Source organism: Panthera onca, chromosome D1, assembly GCF_046562875.1.
Source record: "Panthera onca isolate mPanOnc1 chromosome D1, mPanOnc1 haplotype 2, whole genome shotgun sequence".
Taxonomy (NCBI): domain Eukaryota; kingdom Metazoa; phylum Chordata; class Mammalia; order Carnivora; family Felidae; genus Panthera; species Panthera onca.
Window position 1 is genome coordinate 40,789,832 of NC_138348.1, and position 24,724 is coordinate 40,814,555.

The 24,724-nt window shown below is 40.1% G+C and overlaps 2 protein-coding genes and 1 pseudogene across 3 annotated transcripts in view; 2 read left to right on the plus strand and 1 right to left on the minus strand.

Annotated features, from left to right (window-relative positions):
* The window catches only part of TSG101 (tumor susceptibility 101), a 39,507-nt gene extending 33,458 nt beyond the window's left edge, over positions 1-6,049 (plus strand). For both annotated transcript variants that reach the window (XM_078433297.2, XM_078433298.2), the window contains 3 exons: positions 2,978-3,180; positions 4,209-4,448; positions 5,710-6,049. In XM_078433297.2, coding sequence (XP_078289423.1) covers positions 2,978-3,180; positions 4,209-4,448; positions 5,710-5,799 — 533 coding nt within the window. In that variant the 3' untranslated portion in view covers positions 5,800-6,049. The remainder of the gene's footprint in view (positions 1-2,977; positions 3,181-4,208; positions 4,449-5,709) is intronic.
* A 939-nt stretch (positions 6,050-6,988) lies between these two features.
* Positions 6,989-23,227, minus strand: LOC132661531 (L-lactate dehydrogenase A-like 6A). The gene is given in 12 exon segments (XM_081790157.1): positions 6,989-7,532; positions 8,476-8,527; positions 8,529-8,566; positions 8,568-8,598; positions 9,280-9,370; positions 9,373-9,387; positions 10,594-10,767; positions 16,989-17,058; positions 17,060-17,193; positions 17,992-18,067; positions 22,576-22,709; positions 23,008-23,227. Coding segments are annotated over 12 exon segments (1,224 nt in total). The 3' UTR covers positions 6,989-7,343.
* Positions 10,799-13,795, plus strand: LOC132661530 (small ribosomal subunit protein eS12 pseudogene; annotated as a pseudogene).
* Positions 23,228-24,724: the final 1,497 nt, after the last annotated feature.

Genomic DNA, 24,724 nt, shown 5'->3' on the forward strand with positions numbered 1-24,724 from the left:
TGGGGGTTAGTCTTAACCATATTTAATGGTAGAAGATGGGATCTGATATTTAAGAACCTGAAACTGTTTTTGTTAGTTAGAATGACTTGAGAGTTTGTTAATGAAAGAGGTAGGGCTGGCTATGGAAAAAAGCAGAATCATCCAGCAGGGAAGTAAGTAGAGCACGTGCAAGGCCTTCAGGAAGTTTGCCTTTCATAGGTTGTGATCAGTATAATTTAAGTGTTGTAACAAATGTAGACCATAATTTGGGGGATGAGGTTGGGACATGGTGACAAGGCCGGAAAAATATCTGGTAGAAAAGCAAGAATCACACAGATGGATTACAGCAGTGTTAACCTTTCTTTCTTCATTATCCTCCTCGGGAGCCTTTTTAGACATTTTTTCCCTTAATCATCCCTTCTGTGAACTGTTAATACTGTATATTATACTATATATCTGTTTACGTACTGTATGTATATCTCCACTCTATACATAAAAAGAACAAGAGGTTTTCACTTTCTAAGAACCAGCTTTCATCTTCTTAGAGGAGTAATATCACCTCCCCTTGAGTATGTGTATGGATTAGAGTGATGCTGGATAAGACTGGCCTTGAACTCAGAGGAAAGAACTAGAGAGAATAGCATTGCAAAGATTGTCCACGGCTCTGGGCTAGGAAGAGAGGTGAATAAACAGACCTTTCCTTAGCCAAGAGCAGAGTGGAAAAAAAAGTCATTGTGCTTAGACTAATCAGATTAGGAGGAAGAACAGATGAAAGCATAAAAGCATGTGGTCTTTTGGAAAGATCTAGAGGAACACAAGTTGTCTTCCTGTAAAAGGGAAGGTAGTGCTTCTGAACAGTGAGGAGTCAAACCATAGTTCCATAGTTAAAGGGGTGAGGATTCTTGTTTCAAAGGAGAGTGGGAGAAGAGTGGAGAACTCCCATCTGATGGTTTCAGTCCTTTGAAGATGTCCTGAGGATTTTTTGCCGTTGTGGCAAGATGATAAAAGGCGGCTAGAGCGTTAAGAGTCAGAAAGATTGAGGATTTGGATCAGGTTGTGTTTGGCAGGTGAGGCCTTTGGAGTTAGGAGGCCTGGTGGTCTGACAGAATGTGAGAGAGGCCGCCTCAGCAGAGAGCCTGCCCACGAGACTGAGAGATGGGCAAGAAGTCAGGGCTGAGGGGAGCTGCTCACAGGAAGCAGGAGTGGTAGAAAGAGAGGTCAAAGGTGCAAGAAGGAATGGATGGAGACATGAATTAGTGAATGGGAGAAAGTTGCTCAAGTCATCCTGGTCTCTGTAGGGGAAGATGTGAATACAGAGGCGGTCAGACAGGAAAACAGCAAGAAAAAAATTGGGGAATGAGCCCAGAGGTGGTGCAGTAGTTGGTAAATCGACAAGAATCTTCGGAAAAGTTAGGTATTAAGAGGCCAGGGATGTGGAAAACAAGAGCTCAGTCTTCATAGGGGAAATGTGGTTGCCCTCTTGTTTTGCCATTCTGAATTCCAAAGCACAAGTTACCCGAGTTAACACTTTTGCTTTTCAGGAATATAAAATAAGCTGAAATACTCTTGTAAAATGAGAAATGAATTCTGGAAAGTACATACCTTACGGATGTGTATGTTAATAATCAACCAGAAAGTATTAACTGCCTCTTGCCTCTCTGTGAACCCTGTAAGATGGATACCGTCTGGGCTGTCCTCAGCAAGAGGTTTCTAGCAGGGAAGAGGGGAGAGAGGTCCTTGGAGTGAGAAGGAGTGCACACTGCGGGTCTGATCCTGGGCTCTCCCTCTCACTGTGTGCAAGCTGTGTCCTCAGGACAAGTGGATGAAGGACACTCCTAGGGAAACCTGGCCATGGAGACACTGTCTATACTCATTTTCCCTCACAAGAAGAAGAAAACCCAAGTCAGGAAAAAACAGTTCTTCTGTGGTGGAAATAAAAAAAGAAAGAAAAGCAGAACTTAGACTTTTAGACTTAGACTTTAGACTTAAGACTCTTCCTTTCAAAACCTATGAAATCAGAGAATGTCCCAATGTTATTTGCAAAAAGCCGGAAAAACATTCAGGGCAACCTGGTATGAACCACCTTCTGTAGGAAGACAGCTTTACTAATTAAAAAGTAGGGTGACCGACCAGCTTATGGAACATCAAGAACTGTGGACAGACAGGACACCGAAGAGCCCGTGTGGAGCTGGCTGCCTATCGTTTGGAAAGCTCAATTTCATTTTAGAAACAGTGCACCTTTTTGGTACTAGGAACAGGCCTATGATGTGGGAACATGAATGGTAAGAGTTTGGATACATTTTGCAAACGGACTAAAGGGGTGGGGTCGTCCCCCCCCCCTCCCATGGGTGTAACTAATTGTCTCCAAAAATTTTCAGCTCAAAGTAGAAGTGATACTTTGTAAACTAGTCTGTAATCAGTTTTTATTCACTATAGGCAGTGACAGATAAATGTAATTCCCCACCCACACCATGTACACATTTGCTGAATCAGGACCCCAATTGAAGGACACTGGTAGTCATGAAGAAAATACATACTTCTGTTACCGGGAGAACCTTTTGAAGCAAGTATCACAGGGATAAGTTTATTTGATATGAAATATGCAAGGAAATTATAGAAGACACATTATATGGGAAGGGACATTTATCAGCTGTTGGATTTTCTGTACATCACTCTCTTTTGCTCATTTGTTCTTTCCGATTCCTTCGGTAAAGAGTAAAGGAGTAAAAGTCTCGAAGGGAAGCCTTATTACCCTTACATCAAGGAAACTGCCTGTTCTCGGTCTTCTTATTGGCCTCTACGGTGGGTTCCTCTCTACTTCAGCTTAGCAGCGAAACCTGAGAATGCCCTTGACCTGAATCAAGTGTTTTTCTTTGGCATAAATTTATCCCATTTGTCCTTTCCTCCCACTTTGAAAGTGTCAACTCATTTTGTCCCACAAAAGGAGTAGAAAGTGCCTGGGAAATAAGCAAGTGGTTTCTGCCTTTTTCCTGTGCAGGTCCCAGTAGGGATGGCACCATCAGTGAGGACACCATCCGAGCCTCTCTCATCTCAGCAGTCAGTGACAAGCTGAGATGGCGAATGAAGGAGGAAATGGATCGCGCCCAGGCCGAGCTCAATGCCTTGAAACGAACAGAGGAAGACCTGAAAAAAGGTCACCAGAAACTGGAAGAGATGGTCACCCGTTTAGATCAAGAAGTAGTAAGTAACTCACTGAATACTTGTGATTTTTGGACATGTACACCTTGGTTACCCTGGACTGTGGGTCTAGTACGAGTTCAGAAAATTAACACGAATTTTCTGGTCATTAAGAATTTGAATATAGCTTCTGGATAACTTGTTAGAAATGGAGACTGTGGGGGCGCCTGGGTGGCGCAGTCGGTTGAGCGTCCGACTTCAGCTCAGGTCACGATCTCGCGGTCCGTGAGTTCGAGCCCCGCGTCGGGCTCTGGGCTGATGGCTCAGAGCCTGGAGCCTGCTTCCGATTCTGTGTCTCCCTCTCTCTCTGCCCCTCCCCCGGTCCTGCTCTGTCTCTCTCTGTCTCAAAAATAAATAAACAAAAAAAAAAAAGACTGTGTTTGCAGTGGGGAGGTGGATGGTATTTAGAGCATTTTTACTTGTACCTTCACCCTGAGAGATGAGCTTCTGACTCAGTGGAGGATTGTTTCAGTGCTTGATGATGCCGGACAGTTAACCGGGAAATAAGAATTTGAGAGAGTTCTAAGGCATGAAGGAGATCTGCAGACTGTGGGTAGAGACTGGTCGAGTTCGGAGCCCACAACCACCAGCAGTATCTTGTAACTAAAGTTCAAGTGTGTGGGGTTCTTTGGGTTTATCCTCCGTGTAGACTGAGGCAAGTTATTCCTCCGTAGCAGCTGCCCACTTATTTTCATGGAGGGAACCTGCTGCTGGAAAATTCGTTGTGTGATGGCTTAATTTGCAACATCATCTGTCACGGATAAGTGACAAGCTTATCACTGCCACTGGATGTGCTCAGTGTAGTGTTTTCAACATTATTCCGTCTTCACTCGGCATATTACATCACACCTTTTCCTCTACCGTTGGCCAATATGTTATCTGAAACATTAAAATCGACCACGTGTTGTTTAAGTATTGCTTTTTTTATTTCGCAAGGCTGTTTCTGTAGAGTTGAGTTGTAGATGCTTGACTGGTAGATGCTTATGTACAATTCGTATGAAGTCCTCATACTTGGACTGTTTTGTTTTCAGGCTGAGGTTGATAAAAACATAGAACTTTTGAGAAAGAAGGATGAAGAACTCAGTTCTGCTCTGGAGAAAATGGAAAATCAGTCTGAAAACAATGATATTGATGAAGTTATCATTCCCACAGCCCCACTATACAAACAAATCCTAAATCTGTATGCAGAAGAAAATGCTATTGAAGACACTATCTTTTACCTGGGAGAAGCCTTGAGACGGGGAGTAATAGATCTGGATGTCTTCCTGAAGGTATGTCTTCCTCACTCTGCTTTCCAGGATCTCAGAACTCATGCTTTAGAGGCACTGACCTTGAAAACCACAAACCAGGAGGGTTTCTCCGTAGGGGAAGTTAAAATCCCTTGTGTTCCCAAAGAGAGCAAGTGAGATCTGTGGCTGTGAGCAGTGTGATGTCACCTACACAGGGCTGAGGATCCCCCTGGGAGGGGAAGAAAGGTGGACTAGTGGCTGTACTTCCCATCCCCCAAGGCAGCACCAAGTTGAATGTAGTCATTCCTGCCTGTGTCTTTCCACTGTGCTGCGTGGGTCAGATACAATCAGATTTCCGTTGGTTCTTTCAAGTCATACACCATCTAAAATAAGATCACTGATGACCCCACCCATTTTGGGTTCTGTTTTCATATTTCCCTGTTAATTTTCTTAGAGTTGCCTAATTTTAGACCTGTTTTCCCAGATGGAACAGCCCTGCAAAGTATTGGGCTGCCCTGCTCGTACCAGAACCCTTCTGAATGAAGGTTGTTTTAGGCTTAATGCTAACGTACAGACGTGAAGATCCAGTGAGTTAGCTTGGCTACTGCTCTCTGTTGGATCGGGGAGTGTGGTTTTAGGAGAATAGCAGCCCTCTTTTAGGGTATTTGATTCAGCTGCTTCAGTGTACACGCGGGGCCGGCTGGCTGCTTGGGTCACTTGCTGATCTTGCCTCTCTCGCTGTGATTAAGTGGCCAAACCGGTCTTGGATCTGGTGCAAGCACATGAATATCCGGCTAGAAATCAGAGACCCAAGATGAGGCCTCTCTCCCTTCATGTGCTGTTCCTGCTTGGGCGGCCTAGCTTAGGGAAAGGTGCACGCAGAGAGGCCCGAGAGGTATGCTGTTGCTAGGCATTGGACAAAAGCTGGTTTATGCTGCTCATTCCCCTGCTTCTTGCCAAGTGCAGGCGGTCGTAACATTTTTTGTAACTTTTGTTAGGATTGCAGTTCCAGTTTCCCTGGTATCTTGGTTAATCTCAAGATGTAGTCAAACTCCTGAGCCAGATCCTGTAATGTCATGCTTCCCTGTGAAGTAATCCTTTACAGGATCTCATAGCACAACCTGCCAGCATCAGTCTAGTTTAAAAACGAGTTTAAAAAAGCTACATGTAATGAAATATTGGTTCCAAAGGACGGTTGATACAAGTTTAGGGTTCTTAGATCGCATCTAAGTTACAAACTGTCTGATACTTCCTGCCTTGGTCAAATCCGTTCTAAACTGTTGAAACTTTTTCCCCCTCCCAGCATGTACGTCTTCTGTCCCGTAAACAGTTCCAGCTGAGGGCACTAATGCAAAAAGCAAGAAAGACTGCCGGTCTCAGTGACCTCTACTGACTTCTCTGATATCAGCTGGAGATTGAGCTCTTCTTAAAGCGTTCTTTTCTTCTCTTTCTTTCTCTTATCAGTAGGTGCCCAGAATAAGTTATTGCAGTTTATCATTCAAGTGTAAAATATTTTGAATCAATAATATATTTTCTGTTTTCTTTTGGTAAAGACTGGCTTTTATTAATGCACTTTCTATCCTCTGTAAACTTTTTGTGCTGAATGTTGGGACTGACTATGCTAAATAAAATTTGTTGCATAATTTTTCTCTTTATTCAACATTTTTAGGAAAAATCAATGAAATCCTAACAAAGCATAATATCCATCAAGTTAAAATTTAGCATTATTTATTCTGTAATCTACAAAGTGAGTTGTATTTAATATGGAATATACCATATGGAAATCTAACTTTTGAAATATTTGAAACTGAGGGATGTAAGGGGCTTTTTCTGTTAAAGGTCCTATGTGGTACCCTCCTACCAGTCCTTGCCTAGATCTGTTTCCTTTCTAGGCCTAACCAAACCATAACTGGTCTCACCAAGAAGAAAGGAACAGAGTGGCAAGTGCATGCTACACACCTGAGAGTTACGTTAATTGGGCAAGACGGTCTGGCCACAGTTTAGGAAGGTAGAGTGCCTCCTTGCTTTTATTGTCACATGAAGTCAGTCTTCCTGGTGTGTGATTCTACAGCCAAGTTGGGACCACCCAGTGGGCTGTTTCCTGCAGAAACAGGAATTTAAATAGAACAGAATTTCTAAATAGAATTTTCTCTAATTTCAAGTACTTTAAAATGTTTAGGAAGCTAGGCAGCCTACCCTATATTTCTCCCAAGAGAAGAATGCCCACCTTGGTCTCAGTCATCCCTCAAGGGTTTATACAGTTCCGATCTTTTGTAAAAATTATCAGAATAAAAGCGAGCGGGGCGCCTGGGTGGCGCAGTCGGTTAAGCGTCCGACTTCAGCCAGGTCACGATCTCGCGGTCCGTGAGTTCGAGCCCCGCGTCAGGCTCTGGGCTGATGGCTCGGAGCCTGGAGCCTGTTTCCGATTCTGTGTCTCCCTCTCTCTCTGCCCCTCCCCCGTTCATGCTCTGTCTCTCTCTGTCCCAAAAATAAATAAAAAACGTTGAAAAAAAAAAAATTTAAAAAAAAAAAAAAAATCAAACCTTGATTTGACCTTGCTCGCTTTTATTCTTTTTTTTTTTTTAATATTAGTTTTGGAACTAGCATTTTTGTGTGTATGTTCATTTTTATATTGTAGAGGAAGTTGTAGCTTTTTTTATAGAGTATAAATGAACATAGGTATCAGCCAGCCAGGACAAAAGAATCAGAACTTCTGTAAACACAGTAAACACACATCATTCATTCATTTTGGACCAAATGGCAAACACACGCTTGCGTGTGCCAGAACTGCACTCATGTAGCAATTGCATAAACTATCCTCCAACACCCAGCTGCTAAACAGAGAAGTACTGTTTTCCCTTTTTCCACTTTTAGGAATTCAGGTTTATTCGAAAGTTTGATACATATCCTATAACCACGGTCTCTTCTTCCATAACTTCAGAATGGCAGCCTTAAGTAACTTGAAAGCTCGAGCTCCTTCTGAATTTCCCAAAGAGTGTCTGTACTCTTTTTCAAACGAGACTCCTCTTCAGGGGTCACCTTTACCTTCGTGAGATCTGTAATACCATTCTCTCCCAGGATACAAGGAACAACAAGGAATACTTCTTCTTTTATTCCATAGAGGCTCTGAAAGTAAAGGCTTGAAAATTATTCCTTTCTTTCTTCTAATAAAGGTCTGCAGTATGAGAAACAGCAGAGAAACGGCCAGGTGAATGACAATTTAACAGCTTTCTAGTATGAACTGTGGCAGAAAAATAGACCAGTGGGACAGAGAACAATCTAAAACGCGGTTAGACATATTTACTGTTCAGATTCACCAGCCATCTTTCTACACAGGCCCCAGCCTCTTGCCATGTTTGCTGGGAATAACTCTCCTCTTCCTATCTCCATACCCCAAACCACTTCTTATCAGGGAATCACTTCAAAGTACCTATTACGTTATTCCCAGTGATGTAATTCCATTTTGCTTTAGCCTGTCACATTCAGACTAGCAAAGGAGTCTTACCCAGGCCTCAACTTCCCCTTCCCCAGGAGACTAACGGCTAATGCTTTTGTGACTAGTGCTTCCTTCTTAGGCCTCTTCATTGGACGTAATTGGAACTCTAGAGAGCAGTTCAAAATGGAGCAAGACCTACCCACAGTATTTCCCAGTGTTAGCAGTATAAACATACAAAAAACCACTTTTATGTACTTGAATCTAATAAATACTAGGACAGAAGTCTACAAAGATGAGTTCCCGTATCACCACCATCCCCCTTTCTCTGCCTCTTCAGCAGCAACAAAGAATAGACTTTAATTGTCCCTTGGGGCACCTGGGTGGCTCAGTCAGTTAAGTGTCCGACTTTGGCTCGGATCACATTATCATGGTTTGTGAGTTCGAGCCTCGCATAGGGCTCTGTGCTGACAGCCCAGAGCCTGCTTTGGCTCTGTCTCCATCTGTCTCTGCCCCGTGCATGCATGCTCTCTCTCTCTCTCAAAAATAAATATTTTTAAAAAATTGTCCCTCATCAATGTTTTTATTCCTATTTTATGTTAATGATAAATAATTTTTCAAGCATGCACATCCTACCTTACTTATGGTGGAAACTGGATGCACTCTCCTAAGATTCTTCAAAATACTTTGTTAAATCAGCTACAGATAGGATATACTTCTTGGGAGTGTTGCCCTTTCTTTTTAATCATCTTGTAACTACTGTGGAGAAATGTCATTTGAACATCCATTTTATGGCAGCTGGTATGACAATGCCACAAAACTGAAATATTCCCTTCAATAATTTCCCCTAGAAATATCTTATAGCAGCTGGTTAAGATAAACAGTCATGAGGATAAGTATACAGATACAATAATATGAAATCAGTTTTACCACTAACAGTGAAGACTGTATAACAATTTAAAAGAATATATTGTCATTCAACAAGTCATTGCCTACTGTGTTTAGGGTTAGGCTCAGCAATGAGTAAGACAGACTCAGCCCTGGACTACTTAAGAATGTATAATCTGGTGGGGCACCTGGGTGGGTGGCTCAGTCGGTTAAGTGTCCAACTTCAGCTCAGGTCATGATCTCACAGCTTGTGGGTTCGAGCCCCACATGAGGCTCCGTGCCGACTGCAAGGAGTCTGCTTGGGATTCTCATATTTTCTCTCCCCCGCCCCCCCACCCCACCCCCCCCCACCCCCGCTCACACTTTCTCAAAAATGAGTAAAAATTTAAAAAATTTTAATCTGGTGAATATGATCACACAAAAATGAAAGAAGTGCTAATGAAAAGTATGGGAAATGTAACAATGTATACTTAAGCTAATCTCATCCCCCTGGCAGAATTCAGGCTCACATCTAGCTTCCAAAATACTGAAAATGCAAAACTGACGTCTTACCTGGCAACTACTACTTTCTGGACATTTTCCCACTGCTCAGGATCTTTATCAGTTCCTATATCTGAGTTCAGATCCTTCAGAAGGACCCCACTCCACTCCATACAGGAACTAAGAAAAAGACATCAAAAGTCCTTTTATTACATGGTATTATATAACAATAGTTTTTTAAACCTTAGCAAACCTGTTACAACTGCCGAGTGTTTTTGTTTTTAATGTTTATTTTAGAGACAGAGAGTACAACTGGGGAGGAGCAGAGAGAGAGGGAGACAGAATCTGAAGCAAGCTCCAAGCTCTGAGCTGTCAGCACAAAGCCCAACACGGGGCTTGAACCCATGAACTGTGAGATCATGACCTGAGCTGAAGTTGGACACTTAACCAACTGAGCCACCCAGGCGCCCTCCAAGTGGTTTTCAAATAGCAATGTTCAACAGAACTATCAAAAATTCAGAGTCTAATCCTGCTCCAAATCTAAACTAAAATCTCCAGGGATAGAGCCCATAATTGTATCATCTCAGTGAAGATTCTCCAAACAAGGAAGTGACAATTTTAAACTTTCAACTAGAGATAAGCTTTAACTTTTATCACTTCAAGTTTTATATTATTTATATTATTTATTTATATTATTATATATATAATATATTATATATTATATTATTATTTATATATAACCAAGTTTTATATTAATGGATTTCAAGGGTTCTTAGAAAAAACTAAACACTATCATCACAGCACCTCTCCTCTGTAATTTTCTCTTAAAATTAAGAATTCGTGTTACTCGGATTACAGTACTGACCTTTCTAGAGTGTTCCAAGTTAAATATAAACTATATCATATTACTTAGTGCTGTATTAAGAAAGTCTTATAATCTTGGGGTGCCTTGGTGGCTCAGTTAGTTAAGCATCTGACTCAGTTCCAGCTCGGGTCATGGTCTCACTGTTCAAGAGATCGAGGCCCATGTCAGGCTCTGTACGGAGAGCTCAGAGCCTGCTTGGGATTCTCTCCCCTCTCTTTGCCCCTCACCCACTCTCTCACGGGTGTGTGCTTTCTCTCAAAATAAATAAACTTTAAAAAAAAAGTCTTTTAATCTTCCATATATAGGATTGTAGTAATGTTCTGTTTTCAAATTTGTGAGTTTTTCTGGTAGATTATTATAAAAATGTGCTTAAATACACTACTAAAAGGGTCTAGAGTGGAATAAAAGTGCTTTTTCCCCCACTCAGGAGCTATTTTACTTTATGATGAACTATCTCTATGATCAACATAGTCTAAATATCTTTCAGAGAATGCACAGCTCAGTGGTGCTTTTAGGCTTACCACTCAAGTCTCCATGCTCTCCAAAGACCAACCCACGACAGCTTTCAGAATGGATGCCAAGCCTCTGCCCAATCAAGATACAGAAATGGGCAGTGTCCAGATTACAGTCATTCCCAATAACACGGTTTTGGGGAAATGCACTCAACTTCCAAGCTACCTAAGTTAAGATACCCACTGAGAAGAAAAAATGTCAGAAAAGTTCTTATCTAAAATTATACATTTTTTAGATTTATCTAAATCTGATGTTTTATCGGAGGGAAAAAACCATGGTTCTTTATTCCAACTCCCAACTGTATCACAATTCCAACAGTAGCTACCCAATAGAAATATATTATGAAACAGTATTTTGCTACTTTGCATAGTCCTTGTGCAGAAACATAGTAGGTTCACTCCATAAAAAATTTTGAGAAATACTCTGATCAAATCTCTTACCAGTTTGATGCATACAAAGAGTCTTATTTATTTGAGAGCATGTGCAAGTGAGCAAGGGGCAGAGGAAGAGTTGATCATTATTTTTAAAAAACTAGAAATAAAAAGCTTAATATAAAAACTACAGATGTATAGTTTTCTCCTCTTAGCTTCTACAAAAGACATAAGGTTATATATATATATAACTAATTATAATGCTGTCTTGTTGATTTGTAATATATAGACACAAAATAGCACAAAAGTTAGTGAGGGATTGATGCTATAATGGAGGAGAGTTTCTGTATTTTGTTGGAATTAAATGCAAAAATGTGAGGTAGATCACGGTATGTTAAACTGTATATTGTAACTCCAAGAACCACCACTAAAAAAAAAAAAAACAAAAAAACTCAAAAACCATAGTTCAAAATGAATAAAGGATGGGGCGCCTGGGTGCTCAGTTACAACTCTTGATTTCAGCTCAGGTCATGATCTCATGGTGATGAGATCGAGCCCCACATTGAACTGCACACTGGGTGTGAAGTCTGCTTAAGATTCTCTGCCCCTCCCCTGCACACTCTCGCACACTCTCTCAAAAAAAAAAGAAAAAATGAAGGGAATTAAAATGGTACTTTAGAAAATACCACCCTAATGCAAACAAGTCAGTAAAGGAGGAACTAAGGAACAAAATAAAAGACATAAAGCAAATATAAAAATGGCCAAAATAAATCCAAAACATCAATAAAATATTCAATGTGAATAAACTAAATCTATTCAAAATGCAGAGTTTTTCAAACTGGGTAAAACAAGATCTAATTATATTGCTCCGTAGAAGAAACACACTGTAGATTTAAAGAGATAAATAGCACCTGAAACAAATATAACACATTATTAACAAATTAATAAATAAAACATATATAAACAAGTTGAAAGTAAAAGGATGGAAAATTACACACCATACCAATGGGAACCTAAGTAGTTCTATTTATACCGATTTTTTTAGGTTACTAGAAACAGATATTTTATAATAATAAAAAGATAAATTCATCAGTAAGTTATAACAGTTATAAACACAGGCACCTAAAATACATGAAGCAAAATTGACAAAACTGAAGGGAAAAGTAAAAAATTCAGTAATAAAATTGAAAACTTCAACACCCCACTCTTGATTCTGGATAGAGCTATTCAGATAATCAGCAAGGATACAGAAGACCTGAACAACCAAATACTATCAACCAATAAGAACCTTATAAGTGACACAGAATATACATGCAGAATATACATTCTCAAGTGAACATGGAATCTTTCTCATGACAGGCCATATGCTAGGCCACAAAATAAGTCCCAACAAATTTAAGAGAGTTGAAATACAAAGTATATTCTCATGCCAGCACAGAAATTAGAAGTAAACAACATATAAGGAAATCTGAAAAATTCACGAATATTTGAAAATTAACCACCACATTCCCCTAAGTAATGAGTGGTTCAAAACAAAACCTTAAAAAGGCTGTTTCCCCCACTGCCGAGTTGTACAGAGGCGGAGGCTCGGGTGTGCTTAAGGCTTGCCTCCACCTATGACCCACGGCCATGGCCCGGGAAGGCTCTGCTGCAGGAGGCATAGCAGGCACTGATTCCGTTTCACACGAGGCGCTGAGGACCGCCCTCATCCACAATGGCCTAGCATGTGGAATTAATAATAAAGATGCTGAAGCCTTAGAGAAGCACTAAGCCCATCTTTGTGTGTTTCTCCAATGTGACGAGCCTATGTATGTCAAGTTGGTGGAGCTCCTTTGTGCTGAACACCAGATTAACCTAATTAAGGTTGACAACGATGCGAAACTAGGGTAATGAGTAGGCCTCTGTAAAACTGACAGTGGGAAAGCCCTGTAAAGAGACCGGTTGCTATTGTGTGGTAGTTAAGGACTATGGCACAGAATCTCAGGCCAAAGGTGTCATCAAGGAATACTTCAAATGCAAGAAAAGAAATAAAAAATTTAGCTCTTGCTCCTCAGAAAAGAAAAAAAAAAAAATCTTCAGTTTAAAAGTACTTGAGACAAATGAAACAAAAAATATACCAAAATTTATGGGATGCAGTTTTTCATGGCTTAAAGGGACATCAATACCCATTAATCCACACTACAAAACAAAAAAGATTTCAAAACATTAACCTAACCTATCTTAAAAACCAAAAAGAAGAGCACGCTAAACCCAAAGGAGAGAGAAGAAAAAAAATAATTAAGATTAGGATGGAAATAAAAATGAAACAAAATAGAAAGTCAATAGAGAAAATTAATGACATCAAAAATAGGTTCTTTGAAAAGATCAACAAAATTGAAAAACCTAGGCTAGCCAAGCTAGATTGACCAAGGAAAAAAAAAAAAAAGAAGGAATCAAATTACTAAAATCAGGAATTAAAGAAGGAGCCATCGCTATTGACCTTAGAGAAATAAGACTGTTTGGAAGTACTATGAACAACTATAAGCCAACAAATTAGATAATTTACATAAATAGGTAAATTCCTACAAAGGCAAAAACTACTGAAACCTACTCAAATAGAAAATGTGAGATTAGGGGCGCCTGGGTGGCTCAGTTGGTTAAGCGTCCGACTTCAGCTCAGGTCACGATCTCACGGTCCGTGAGTTCGAGCCCCGCGTCGGACTCTGGGCTGATGGCTCAGAGCCTGGAGCCTGCTTCCGATTCTGTGTCTCCCTCTCTCTCTGCCCCTCCCCTGTTCATGCTCTGTCTCTCTCTGTCTCAAAAATAAATAAACGTTAAAAAAAAAAATTTAAAAAAAAAATGTGAGATTAAATCAAATCAGTAATCTTCCCAAAAGCAAAGCCTCAGCCCAAGTGCCTTCACTAGGGAATTCTACTAAACATTCAAACAATACCAGTCCTTCACAAACTTCCAGAAAATGGAGGAAGGAACACTTCACTACTTATTCTATGAGGACACTATTACCCAAAGTTAGACGAAGACCCCTCTGGAAAAACATTTTCCCTCAAGAATATAAATGTGAACATCCTTAACAAAATATTACCAAACCAAATCCATCAGCAATAAAATGGATTATACATAATGACTAAGGGAGATTTATCCCAGAATTGGTTTAACATCCAAAACCCAACTGGTACAATACATTCATAGAATAAAGTAAAACCCCCAAAAAAAGGTGGTCTCAAGAGACACAAAAAAAAGCATTTGATAAAACCCAACACCCATTCGTGGTAAAAATCCTCAACAAACTAAAAACAGAAGGGGACATCTCTAATACAACAAAGAGGATCTATGAAAAACATACAACTAACGTTACACTTAAATTGAGAAATAAGATAAGGATGCCCACTCTCACCACTTACACAATACTGTATTGGAGGTCCTAGCCAAGGCAATTATGAAAGAAAGAGAGAGGGGAAGAAAGAAAGAAAGAAAGAAAGAAAGAAAGAAAGAAAGAAAGAAAGAAAGAAAAATAGAAAGGCCATTCTGATTACAAAGAGAAAACTATATTCACAGACAATACGGTCTTGTATATAGAAGATCTGAATCTAAGATCTAATAACCTAATCTAAAATCTAAAAAAGTAGAAGATTTGTACACCAAAAACTATAAAACATTGCTGAAAGTAAAAGAGAAGGTTTAAATAAATAAATGGGAAGGAAGACATCCTATGGACATCAACCAGACTTATTATTGTCATGATGGAAATGTTACCAAAATTAGTCTACAGATTCAACATACTCATTGTTGAAATCTCTGCAGAGTTTTTTTGCAGAAATTGACAAGATGGTTCTAAAATGTATGTGTAACTGAGATACCACCTCACACCAGTCAGAGTGGCTAAAATGAACAACTCAGGAAACTACAGATACTGGTGAGGGTGTGGAGAAACGGGAACCCTCCTGCACTGTTGGTGGAAATGCAAACTGGTGCAGCCGCTCTGGAAAACAGTGTGGAGGTTCCTCAAAGAATTAAAAATAGATCTACCCTATGACCCAGCAATAGCACTGCTAGGAATTTACCCAAGGGATACAGGAGTGCTGATGCATAGGGGCACTTTTACCCCAACGTTTACAGCAGCACTTTCAACAACAGCCAAATTATGGAAAGAGCCTAAATGTCCATCAACTGATGAATGGATAAAGAAATTGTGGGGGCGCCTGGGTGGCTCAGTTGGTTGAGCGGCCGGCTTCGGCTCAGGTCATGATCTCGCGGTCCGTGAGTTCGAGCCCCGCATCGGGCTCTGTGCTGACAGCTCATAGCCTGGAGCCTGTTTCAGATTCTGTGTCTCCCTCTCTCTGCCCCTCCCCCGTTCATGCTCTGTCTCAAAAATAAATAAACGTTAAAAAAAAAATTAAAAAAAAAAAAAGAAAGAAATTGTGGTTTATATATACAAGGGAATACTACTTGGCAATGAGAAAGAATGAAATCCTGCCATTTACAGCAATGTGGATGGTTCTGGAGGGTATTATACTGAGTGAAATAAGTCAGTCAGAGAAGGACAGATAATATGTTTTCACTCATATGTGGATTTTGAGAAACTTAACAGAAGACCATGGTGGAAGGCAAAGGGAAAAAAAAAATAGTTACAGAGAGGGAGGGAGGCAAACCATAAGAGACTCTTAAATACAGAGAACAAACTAAGGGCTGATGGGGGTTGGGGAAGAGGGGAGAGTGGGTAGGTGATGGGCATTGAGGAGGGCACTTGTTGGGATGAGCACTGGGTGTTGTATGTAAGTAATGAACCACGAGAATCTACCCCCCAAACCAAGAGCACACTTTACACACTGTATGTTAGCTGATTTGACAATAAATTATATTAAATAAATAAATAAATAAATAAATAAAATTTATGTGGAAATGCAAAGGACTCCAGAGCCAAAACGATCTTGCAAATAACAAAGTTGGAGGAGTTAATACCTCCTTGATTTTAAAACTTATCACAAAGCTATAGTAACTGACACGTCTAAATACTAATATGGAGTGATCTTCATGATGTATTAAACTTAAAGAAGAGGATGGAGAAAAGTGTACAAAGAAACAAAAAACTATAAACAATTTTTAATGGCTACTAATTTTAAAGTGGAGACTAAAGGGAAAAGGGGACAGAGATAGAAGCTAGACTTCCTGTAGTCATGTAAATATTTTATAAAATTATAAAACAAAATTTTAAAAGCATTTCCTCAGTATCAAAATTAAATGAATAAACTTAGGTACTCAGTTTTGGCCTACCCACAGACAAAAACTATTCCAAATGACTACTCCAAATGACAGTAATTTTCCTAAGTATCTCAGCCTAGATTTCTGAGCTCCAGATTCAGTTAGCTACCTATTTGATATTTCTTCTTGAATGTCTTTAGATATCTTAAATTTAACATGCCCCAACTGGAAGTCTTGATTTTTCTCCCCTAAACCCAACACCCTCTCCTACTTCCCTCATTGACTCCCACCCCCTTGAAAGCATCCCAACCCAGGTAAATGGAGCCACCATCCAATGAGTTGCTTGAGGAAAAAATCTAGAAGTCAGTTTTTATTCCTCCCTGTCCCTCACTACACACAATCCTGCACATTTTATCTCCAAAATATATCTTGAATTTGTCCACTTTATTCACGCACCAGTGAGGAGTTGTGCAATTTTGGAAAGTCAGGCAGTAAACTATAGTGTTCCTTTCACTTCTGCACCCTCAATAATCTGGAAACAACTCAGATATGAAAGCCTTTAGAATGTAAACTTTAGAAGTCATTATGATTAAGCAAATTATATAATCATACATCCTAGTGTTTAAGGAAATCTTCATTATAGTACATATACATTGATTACAACTGTGCAAAATACATGTTACATTAGCAAAACCGGAACAGACTCTGGTTATATCACTAGTTTCCAATTTAAATATATTTTTCTACCAAGTTACCAAGCCTAACCCCACGCCCCCCCCCCCCCCACACACACACAAATTCTTCACTGAACATTCAGTCAAAACAAAACTGACCTGGATTGGAAACAATAATCAGTTTGCAGCGGTGACTATATTGGATAATACTGGGAATCATTCATTTAAACAATGGACACATTTCGCTAGACTAAATCAAGGTGTGTTTCTCCTCCTTTTATCTGGCGTGCACCTGCTGTGATAATCACTACGTTGGAGTTTACAGTGACAAGGTAATCTGGGGAAAGATTTGAATAGAAAATACATTATGGAAGAAAACATCTGACATTTAGGTACACATTTCCTGTTAGGGCTCAATCACCACACTGTGTTTACTGAAGACTGGGCTCCCTAGGATCTATAATGCCCACAACACTCTTGTAGTTTAGAGAAATGTCACTAAGTTTTACTAAACTTCAATGTTTCTTGTACATTTTTAAAAACCTAACATACCTCTTGTACTTCATAGAATAAGAGATAAAAATGTGTATGAGTCTGGTAAATGATAATATTTACTTAGAGAAGTGGTGTGAAAAGGCCAGGGAGATCTTGGTTCATGTATTTTTTCAAATGATTATCTCATGGGTGCCAAGTAAATAAAATACAGTAGTCAAGAACTTAGGTTTTTGAGTCAAACAGAACTGGGTTCAAATCCTTACTCCATTTTATTTAACTTCAGTTCACAGGTGCATCATCTGTAAAACCTCACAGAGCTGTCGTAGGTATTAAATAATATGCATAAAACGCTTAGCTCTGGCACAAAATAGACAATCAGTTCATGACAACTATCATGATAACCACTGTTACTGCTGCTCAGAGGGACTCGGGGGCTGTAGGAAACCTTGAAACTAAATGAAGTAAAACCTAATGAAATCTGAACAAGATGCTATGAGTGTACAGAGTAGGGAGCAATCACCTTTATAAGAACTGAGGAAGTCTTCATAAAGGGAAATAAAGATCCAATTTTCATATTTATTCATGTAGTATTCAAATATTTATAGTATTTAACTATGATATTAACCTTTGCCAGAAACACTGTTTGGCATTTTCATGAAAGGGCTACCATGTTGAAGATCCACTGTCCCACCCATCAGTTTGCCTTCATCAACATCCACAAAGGCAAGCTCATCACTCAAGCCCTAAAAGAAATCAGTCAAAAGCAGGGAGGGAGTAAACTTTCTGATTAAGTGGAGAGTGAAAGAAAACTGTTATACTGGCCATCTGTGTATCTTATATTAGGCTCAAAGAAGACGCAGTATGTTCAACATCTCAGGATACAAAAGCCCCAACTAGAGGAGATACAAGTTACAAAGAAGAACGTTTCAGTTCACAATTAGGAAAAAACAGAAACCGTTTAATAAATAGAAGAGTCTCTGAAGGTAGTGAACACCTCTTTAACTTAAGCTGAGGCTGTACAGTGATAAAGCGGTGATTCTGTAGAAGGAATTTCTCATCAAACTAGGAGCTCCTTGGGGTGCCTGGGTGGCTCAGTTGGTTAAGCGTCTGACTTTTGGTTTTGGCTCAGGTCATGACTTCACAGTTTTGTGGGTTCAAGCCCTGCATCGGGCACTGACGGTGCAGAGCCGGTTTGGGATTCATTCATTCTCTCTCTCTCTCTCTCTCTCTCTCTCTCTCTCTCCTCTCTCTCTCTCTGCCCCTCCCCTGCTCATGCTGTTTCTGTCTCCCTCAAAATAAATAAATAAACATAATTTTTTTTTTTTTAATTAGGAGCTCCTTGAGAATAGGAAGTGCTTATTCATCTGCACTCTGGTGCTTAACACCTACCTAGCACATAAGAGCTCAGTAATAGTTTTTAAAATAAATGGATTAAAATATAAGGCCCTTTCCAACTCTACAAGTTTATAGTTCTATAATCAGATAATATTACCTGCAAAAACCAATCAGTACTATATATTTCTAGCATGCTACTTTATATGTCAGAAAGAAGGGAATATAACATATTTGTATTTGCAAAAGAAACACTTGAAGATACACAAGAAACTAATTTAAATGGATGCCTATAACAGACATAGAGGGAAAGGGTTAATGAAAACATGCTTCTCCATGTATATCTGTTTATATTAGCTTTATTTTTTAACCTTATGAGTGTATTACCTCTTGAAAAATGTTTTAAATAACTACATATTCTTTTATCTTTACACTAAAATTTTCACTGAAAAAAAAATGTGTGAGGTGCCTGGGTGGCTCAGTCGGTTAAGTGTCCAACTTCGGCTCAGGTCATGATCTTACAGTTTGTGAGTTCAAGCCCCGTGTCAGGCTCTGTGCTGACAGCTCAGAGCCTGGAGCCTTCTTTGGATTCTGTGTCTCCCTCTCTCTCTCCCCCTCCCCTGCTCATGCTCTGTCTGTCTCTCTCTCTCTCTCAAAAATAAATAAAAATTAAAAAAGAATTTTTAAATGACTGTGCTAGTACTGAGAAGTAAATGATCAAACATCTACAACTTATTGTTGGATATTTTACTTTATTCTAAATAATAAAAATCCAAAGCCAAGCACTTTAAATTTTAAACATCATAAGTGATTAGCCTAGAAGTCTAAACTCTATCACAAGGAAAATATTGTTGCTTAATGAGATGCCAATGCTTTCTGGATACTTTGAACTATTCAAAGTGATTGGAATTGTATGTAGCAGAATTATACAGTATTGATAAAATTATCTCTGAAAAGCTAGCTTCTAAAATGTACTATATGTCCAGCATCTTGATTTACATAATCCCATCTCCAATAACAGGAACCAGAGATCCTTAGAAAAAAAGGCTGCTTTGGGCCTGGAACAGAAAATATACAAGATGAAGAAAGTGCCAGAAAGTAAGGAAGTACTTAAAACAAAACAAAAGCCCTATGTCAATGAGATATGTCAAAGGAGCACAGTAGCTAACTGAATGAGCTTCCAGTGGCCAAAGCTGAACAATTTGAGAAACAACATCCATGAAGACATATTGGATTATAACCCAAAACATAAAATAAAATCCAGGAATCCATACTAATATCTACAAATGAATTAATAGAGTGGAAGAAACAAATCTCCCATGTGAAATTCCAAATAATTTATAGAGATACTCCACCCTCAGAGGGAGCATAACTCCCACTCTTTAAGTGCGGGCTGAATACAGAGACTTCCTTCCAAAGAGCATAGTGTGGAAAGGGGGAAAAGAGAGTACCTAACACTACCTCAGCTGGGTGACTGAGGTCAACATCAACCACGATAAATCACATTGACAGTATGGACCCTGGATATGACATAATGAAAATCGCACTTCGCCTCTGTGTTTTCCCCTCTAAAATCCATAACCCCAGTCTAACCATGAAAAAAAAAAAAAAAAAAAAAAAAAAAAAAAAGACAAATTTCAATAGAGGGTCATTCTACAAAATACATGACCGGTAATCCTTAAAACTGCCAGCCATCAAAAACAAAGTCTAAGAAACTGTCATAGTCAAAGGGAGCCTAAGGAGACATGATGACTAAATGTAATGTATCCTGGATGGGATGCTAGAACAGAAAATAGGACAGTAGATATAAACTAAGGAAATCTGGGTAAGGTATGGCCTTTAGTTAACGACAATGATTATACCTTTACAAAAGCATTTATACATTTGTAACATACTAAAGTATGATGTTAATAACTGGGTGTGAGATAAAGATAGAACTCTGTACTATCTTTTCAACCTTTCTGTAACTCGAAAACTATTCTTTAAAAAATAAAGTCTAAAAACAAAGTCTATTAAAAAATATTTTAACTCAGTCTCTCTGGACATTTTCCATATTTATAAAAATGAAAGTGGGTAAAATATCCACTCTCTGCACTTGTTATCCAGTGCTTTCTCCCTTTTAACATGCAATTGACTTCTATTCTTTCATTCAGCTACTAAGTGTCTATTACACTAGACATTGTTCTAGCTAGACTTGGGATACAAGAATAAATGAAATAAAGATGCTTGCCCTTGTGAATATCACATTATAGTAGTGAAAGCTTATGTATTATGGTATAATTCAGTGATTTTCAAAAACATTGCTGTTTCCCTACTAGGTTTATACAATAAATTTCTGCCAATAGAGTACTAAACAATTCCTACTGAGAACTCCTTCCTTATAAGCAAGAAGCTTTTAAGATATCACCACCTCCTTGGATGGAAGAAGTTGCAGAATCTAGAGCCAAAAGAGACACAGATGAACGGGGGCCTTAACCTGGGACTTTGTAGGGGACTGTGCACTACACCTTCTCAGATCTACAAATGCTGTAATTGTCACACCACACAATTCAAGCTCTGAGAGCTCGTGCCTATCATCTTGTTTTTTTAGGGCTAGGGCCCAAATCCTCTCAGAAAGGCCCTTCAAAGTAGAGGTAATAAATAAATCTTTTACTTCAAGGTTTTCTGTACACTTACGATCTGTATACTTATCTATTCATGCAACTTGAGATAGTCTGTGCTCTTTTTTCTCCTTTACAAAATAGATCTAATAATTATTTTCAGGATTTTATTAGACACCATATATAAAGCACTTTTTCATTATTATTGACATTGACAGCAAATATATTGGCTTTCACGTATGCACACTCTTCATTAGCAATGGTGCACCACTGACAAAGGCATTATAATTGACAGACAAAATGAACCATTGGGAATTCATATGATTGCTAGCAGCAATAGTTAACAGCAGCTGATGTTCTTAGTGCCTTACAGATACTTCTGTCATCTAGCTCAAACCCAGGGCCAGGACTAAAAGCTATAGAAAGGTAGCTTAGGAAATTTTACAGATATCCCACTAATAAAAGCAAAGCATAGCTCCAAGAGTTTATTATGACTTACTAAAACATTATGGGTTCAGATCAGGGTAATATTCTTAGGAGTGAGAATCTTTCTAGTCCTGTGTCTAGCCATTTAACCGGAAGCTAAGTTTATCTGCTACATCAATGCTAAGAACTAAACACTAAAACTAACCTAACATGGATAAGGTAGAAGGGAAATAAAGACAGAGACGAGGAAACCGGAGAGAGATTTTTAAAGGAAAAAGACTTATATTTTGTGGTAGTAGGACACCAACTGACAGGTTGTGCACTTTTTTCTGCCACCTATTTCTTCATTGCACGTGTATGAGCTGTTTCCTACAAAGTACCCCAAGCAAAGGGGTACTTCATACTGTCATCACATGGGGGAAAGAGTAATATCAACATTCTAACACATACGATACCATCATAAATACTAGAAAAACCAGGGGCGCCTGGGTGGCTCAGCTGGTTAAGCATGGGACTCTTGATTTCCACTCAGGTCATAATCTCACAGTGGTGAGCTTGAGCCCCACGTCACCGGGCTTCCTTCATGCTGAGCATGGAGCCTGCTTTAGATTCTCTCTCTCCCTCTCCCTCTGCTTCTCCCCTGCTTGCACTCTCTCTCAAAAAACAAAACAAAAACAAGCAAACAAAAACCCAAAACCTAGAGAAAGCAGCCCCCTCTGGATAGAACAATTAGAAAAGCTCACCTGTGCCTCTGGGCTAAGCCTGCAGGGACTGAATAAGGCCTCTACTCACCCCATTTTTAACTGAACACAACCTGCCTAACCATATGCAGTAGCCTTACATCCAAAGAAGGGAAACTTGGTTAACCCTATGGCACAGAACAGAGAACTTACTTTTAGTAAGATGCTGATTACACAGGGTGTTCCAAGCGATCCAGTTCCTATAATGGAGATCTTATTGTGATGAATGGCCTCCTCTGAAGTGAAATTCTTAAGAAGTTCACCTTGATAGTCGCCATCTTGGAAACCTAACAGAGTGAGGAAAAACTGCAAAGCCACTTCCAAATTTGGTCTGCAGTGAGAGTGGGCATATAGAAAACTCCCGGGTCCCCTGGGGGAAGGAGGTGCTGCAGACCCAACAGGGAATGACAAAACTGACTGGCAAAGAAGCTGGGTAGTTTCTAGCCAGCTGCCCAGCATCCAGAGGTAAACCAAGGGAAGGAAGAGGAGGGTGGAACAGTTAAGAGGGATTACGAATTAGTGAAGGCAAAGGGGCAGCTTCACCAAAAGTGACACGACAGTCAGGACAGCTCTTCCTCCCCTCACCACCCCAGTTGTCCCCCTCGCCCAGCTCTTGGCTCCAGAACCCAGCCCAGACTCCGTAAGTCCAGGGCCGAGGACTGCCAAGCACGCAGTACTTCCGGCCACATTCACGCGGGTGAGAGGGACAGCCACCTCTGACAGGGATGTGTGCAGGCTGCAAGGGACACAGAGCCATCCTCAGGCAAAAGAAATTCACTCCCGCGGCGACCACGCTGCAGCTCATCTACAGAACTCCCACAGCCCAGCTCATGGCCGCCCCCTCCAGAGGCAGATGAAGAGAATGGAGGAAAACCGCAGAAAAGCTGGTTGAGGCCTCAAGAAGGAAAACCATGGCTAGTGAGGCCGCGCAAGGCCGCGGGCCTCGTTTTGGTCGTAGCACACCTGGCGCAGAAGCGAGGCCAGAATGAGGGTTCCGATGCATCGTGCCTGGTCTGTGCCCGGCCTGCGCCTGCAGCTTGTCACCTGCACCAGTGGAGGGCTGACAATTTTGTAGTTGGCAGGTTTCAGGGAGGCTCCTTGGGCTCCTGGGCTCAAAGAGCACGAGGTGCAAAAGATAACAATGAATTAGAGAGCCTCCAGCTATCAAATGGGGTACCACTTGCCCAAAACCCATCCGCTGGAAAGCCCAAGTAAATGTATTTCTAACCAAACCTTGTCTGGATGTATCCAATAGGACTTTTTGACTCTCTGTTGCTAACTTTTTCCCAGAGCTGCAGGAGAAAGGGACCTCAGTGCTAGTTTTAACCACCCACAAAGCGAGTAAGTAAAAATTTAAAAACCTGCTATGCAAAGGGGCTTTTTAAATAAAATATGAAACCCTAAGAACTTGATCAGTGCAGGGCTAACTGATAACAATTTTCACAGGTGTATGGGAAAGCTCAACTCATTTATGTGGTAGTTAAATGCAGAACCCAAAATTCCCCTCTCATCCTTTAGTCTGGGATACACCAAGGCTTCTGTTCTCTTGTCCCACCACGTTCTACCCAATTACGTGTTTCCTAACTCATTTGTGAATCATAATACATAATACACATCTGACAAATTCTTTTCTAAGAAGGAGAGCAGCTGTTTCTCAAACTTTTTTTCATTCTCTCTCCCTCAAGGGCCTTTTTAGACATTTTCCCCCAATCGTTCAGCTCCACTCACCCCATCATGAAATTAAATATTAAAGAATAAGAGGTGCCTGGGTGGCTCAGTCGGTTAAGGCTCCCACTTCGGCTCAGGCCATCATCTCGCGGTTCTTGAGTTAGAGGCCCCGTGTCAAGCTCTGCGCTGGCAGCTCAGAGCCTGGAGCCTGCTTTGGATTCTGTGTCTCCTTCTCCCTCTGCCTCGCCCCCCTCACCCCCCCTCCCCCCACCCGCTTGCGCTCGTGCTCTCTCTCAAAAATAAACTTAAAACTTTTTTTAATAAATAAATATTAAAGAATAAGAGGGGCACCTGGCAGGCTCAGTCAGTCGGTGGAGACTGCAACTCTTGATCTTGGGATTGTGAGTTTGAGCCCCAGGTTGGGTGTAGAGATTACTTAAAAATAAAATCTAAAAGTAATAATAATAAGATGTTGTCTGCTAGGGTTGAACTTTAGGGTTTAGAAACCCTTGTAGTATCTGTTTTTTTCCACCAACCCCATAACCAATTTAACCCTCTTGGGGTGATATTGCCCCCTGTTGAGAATACACGATGTAGAGCAGTTTTACTTCCTACAGTATTCCCACTGAAACTA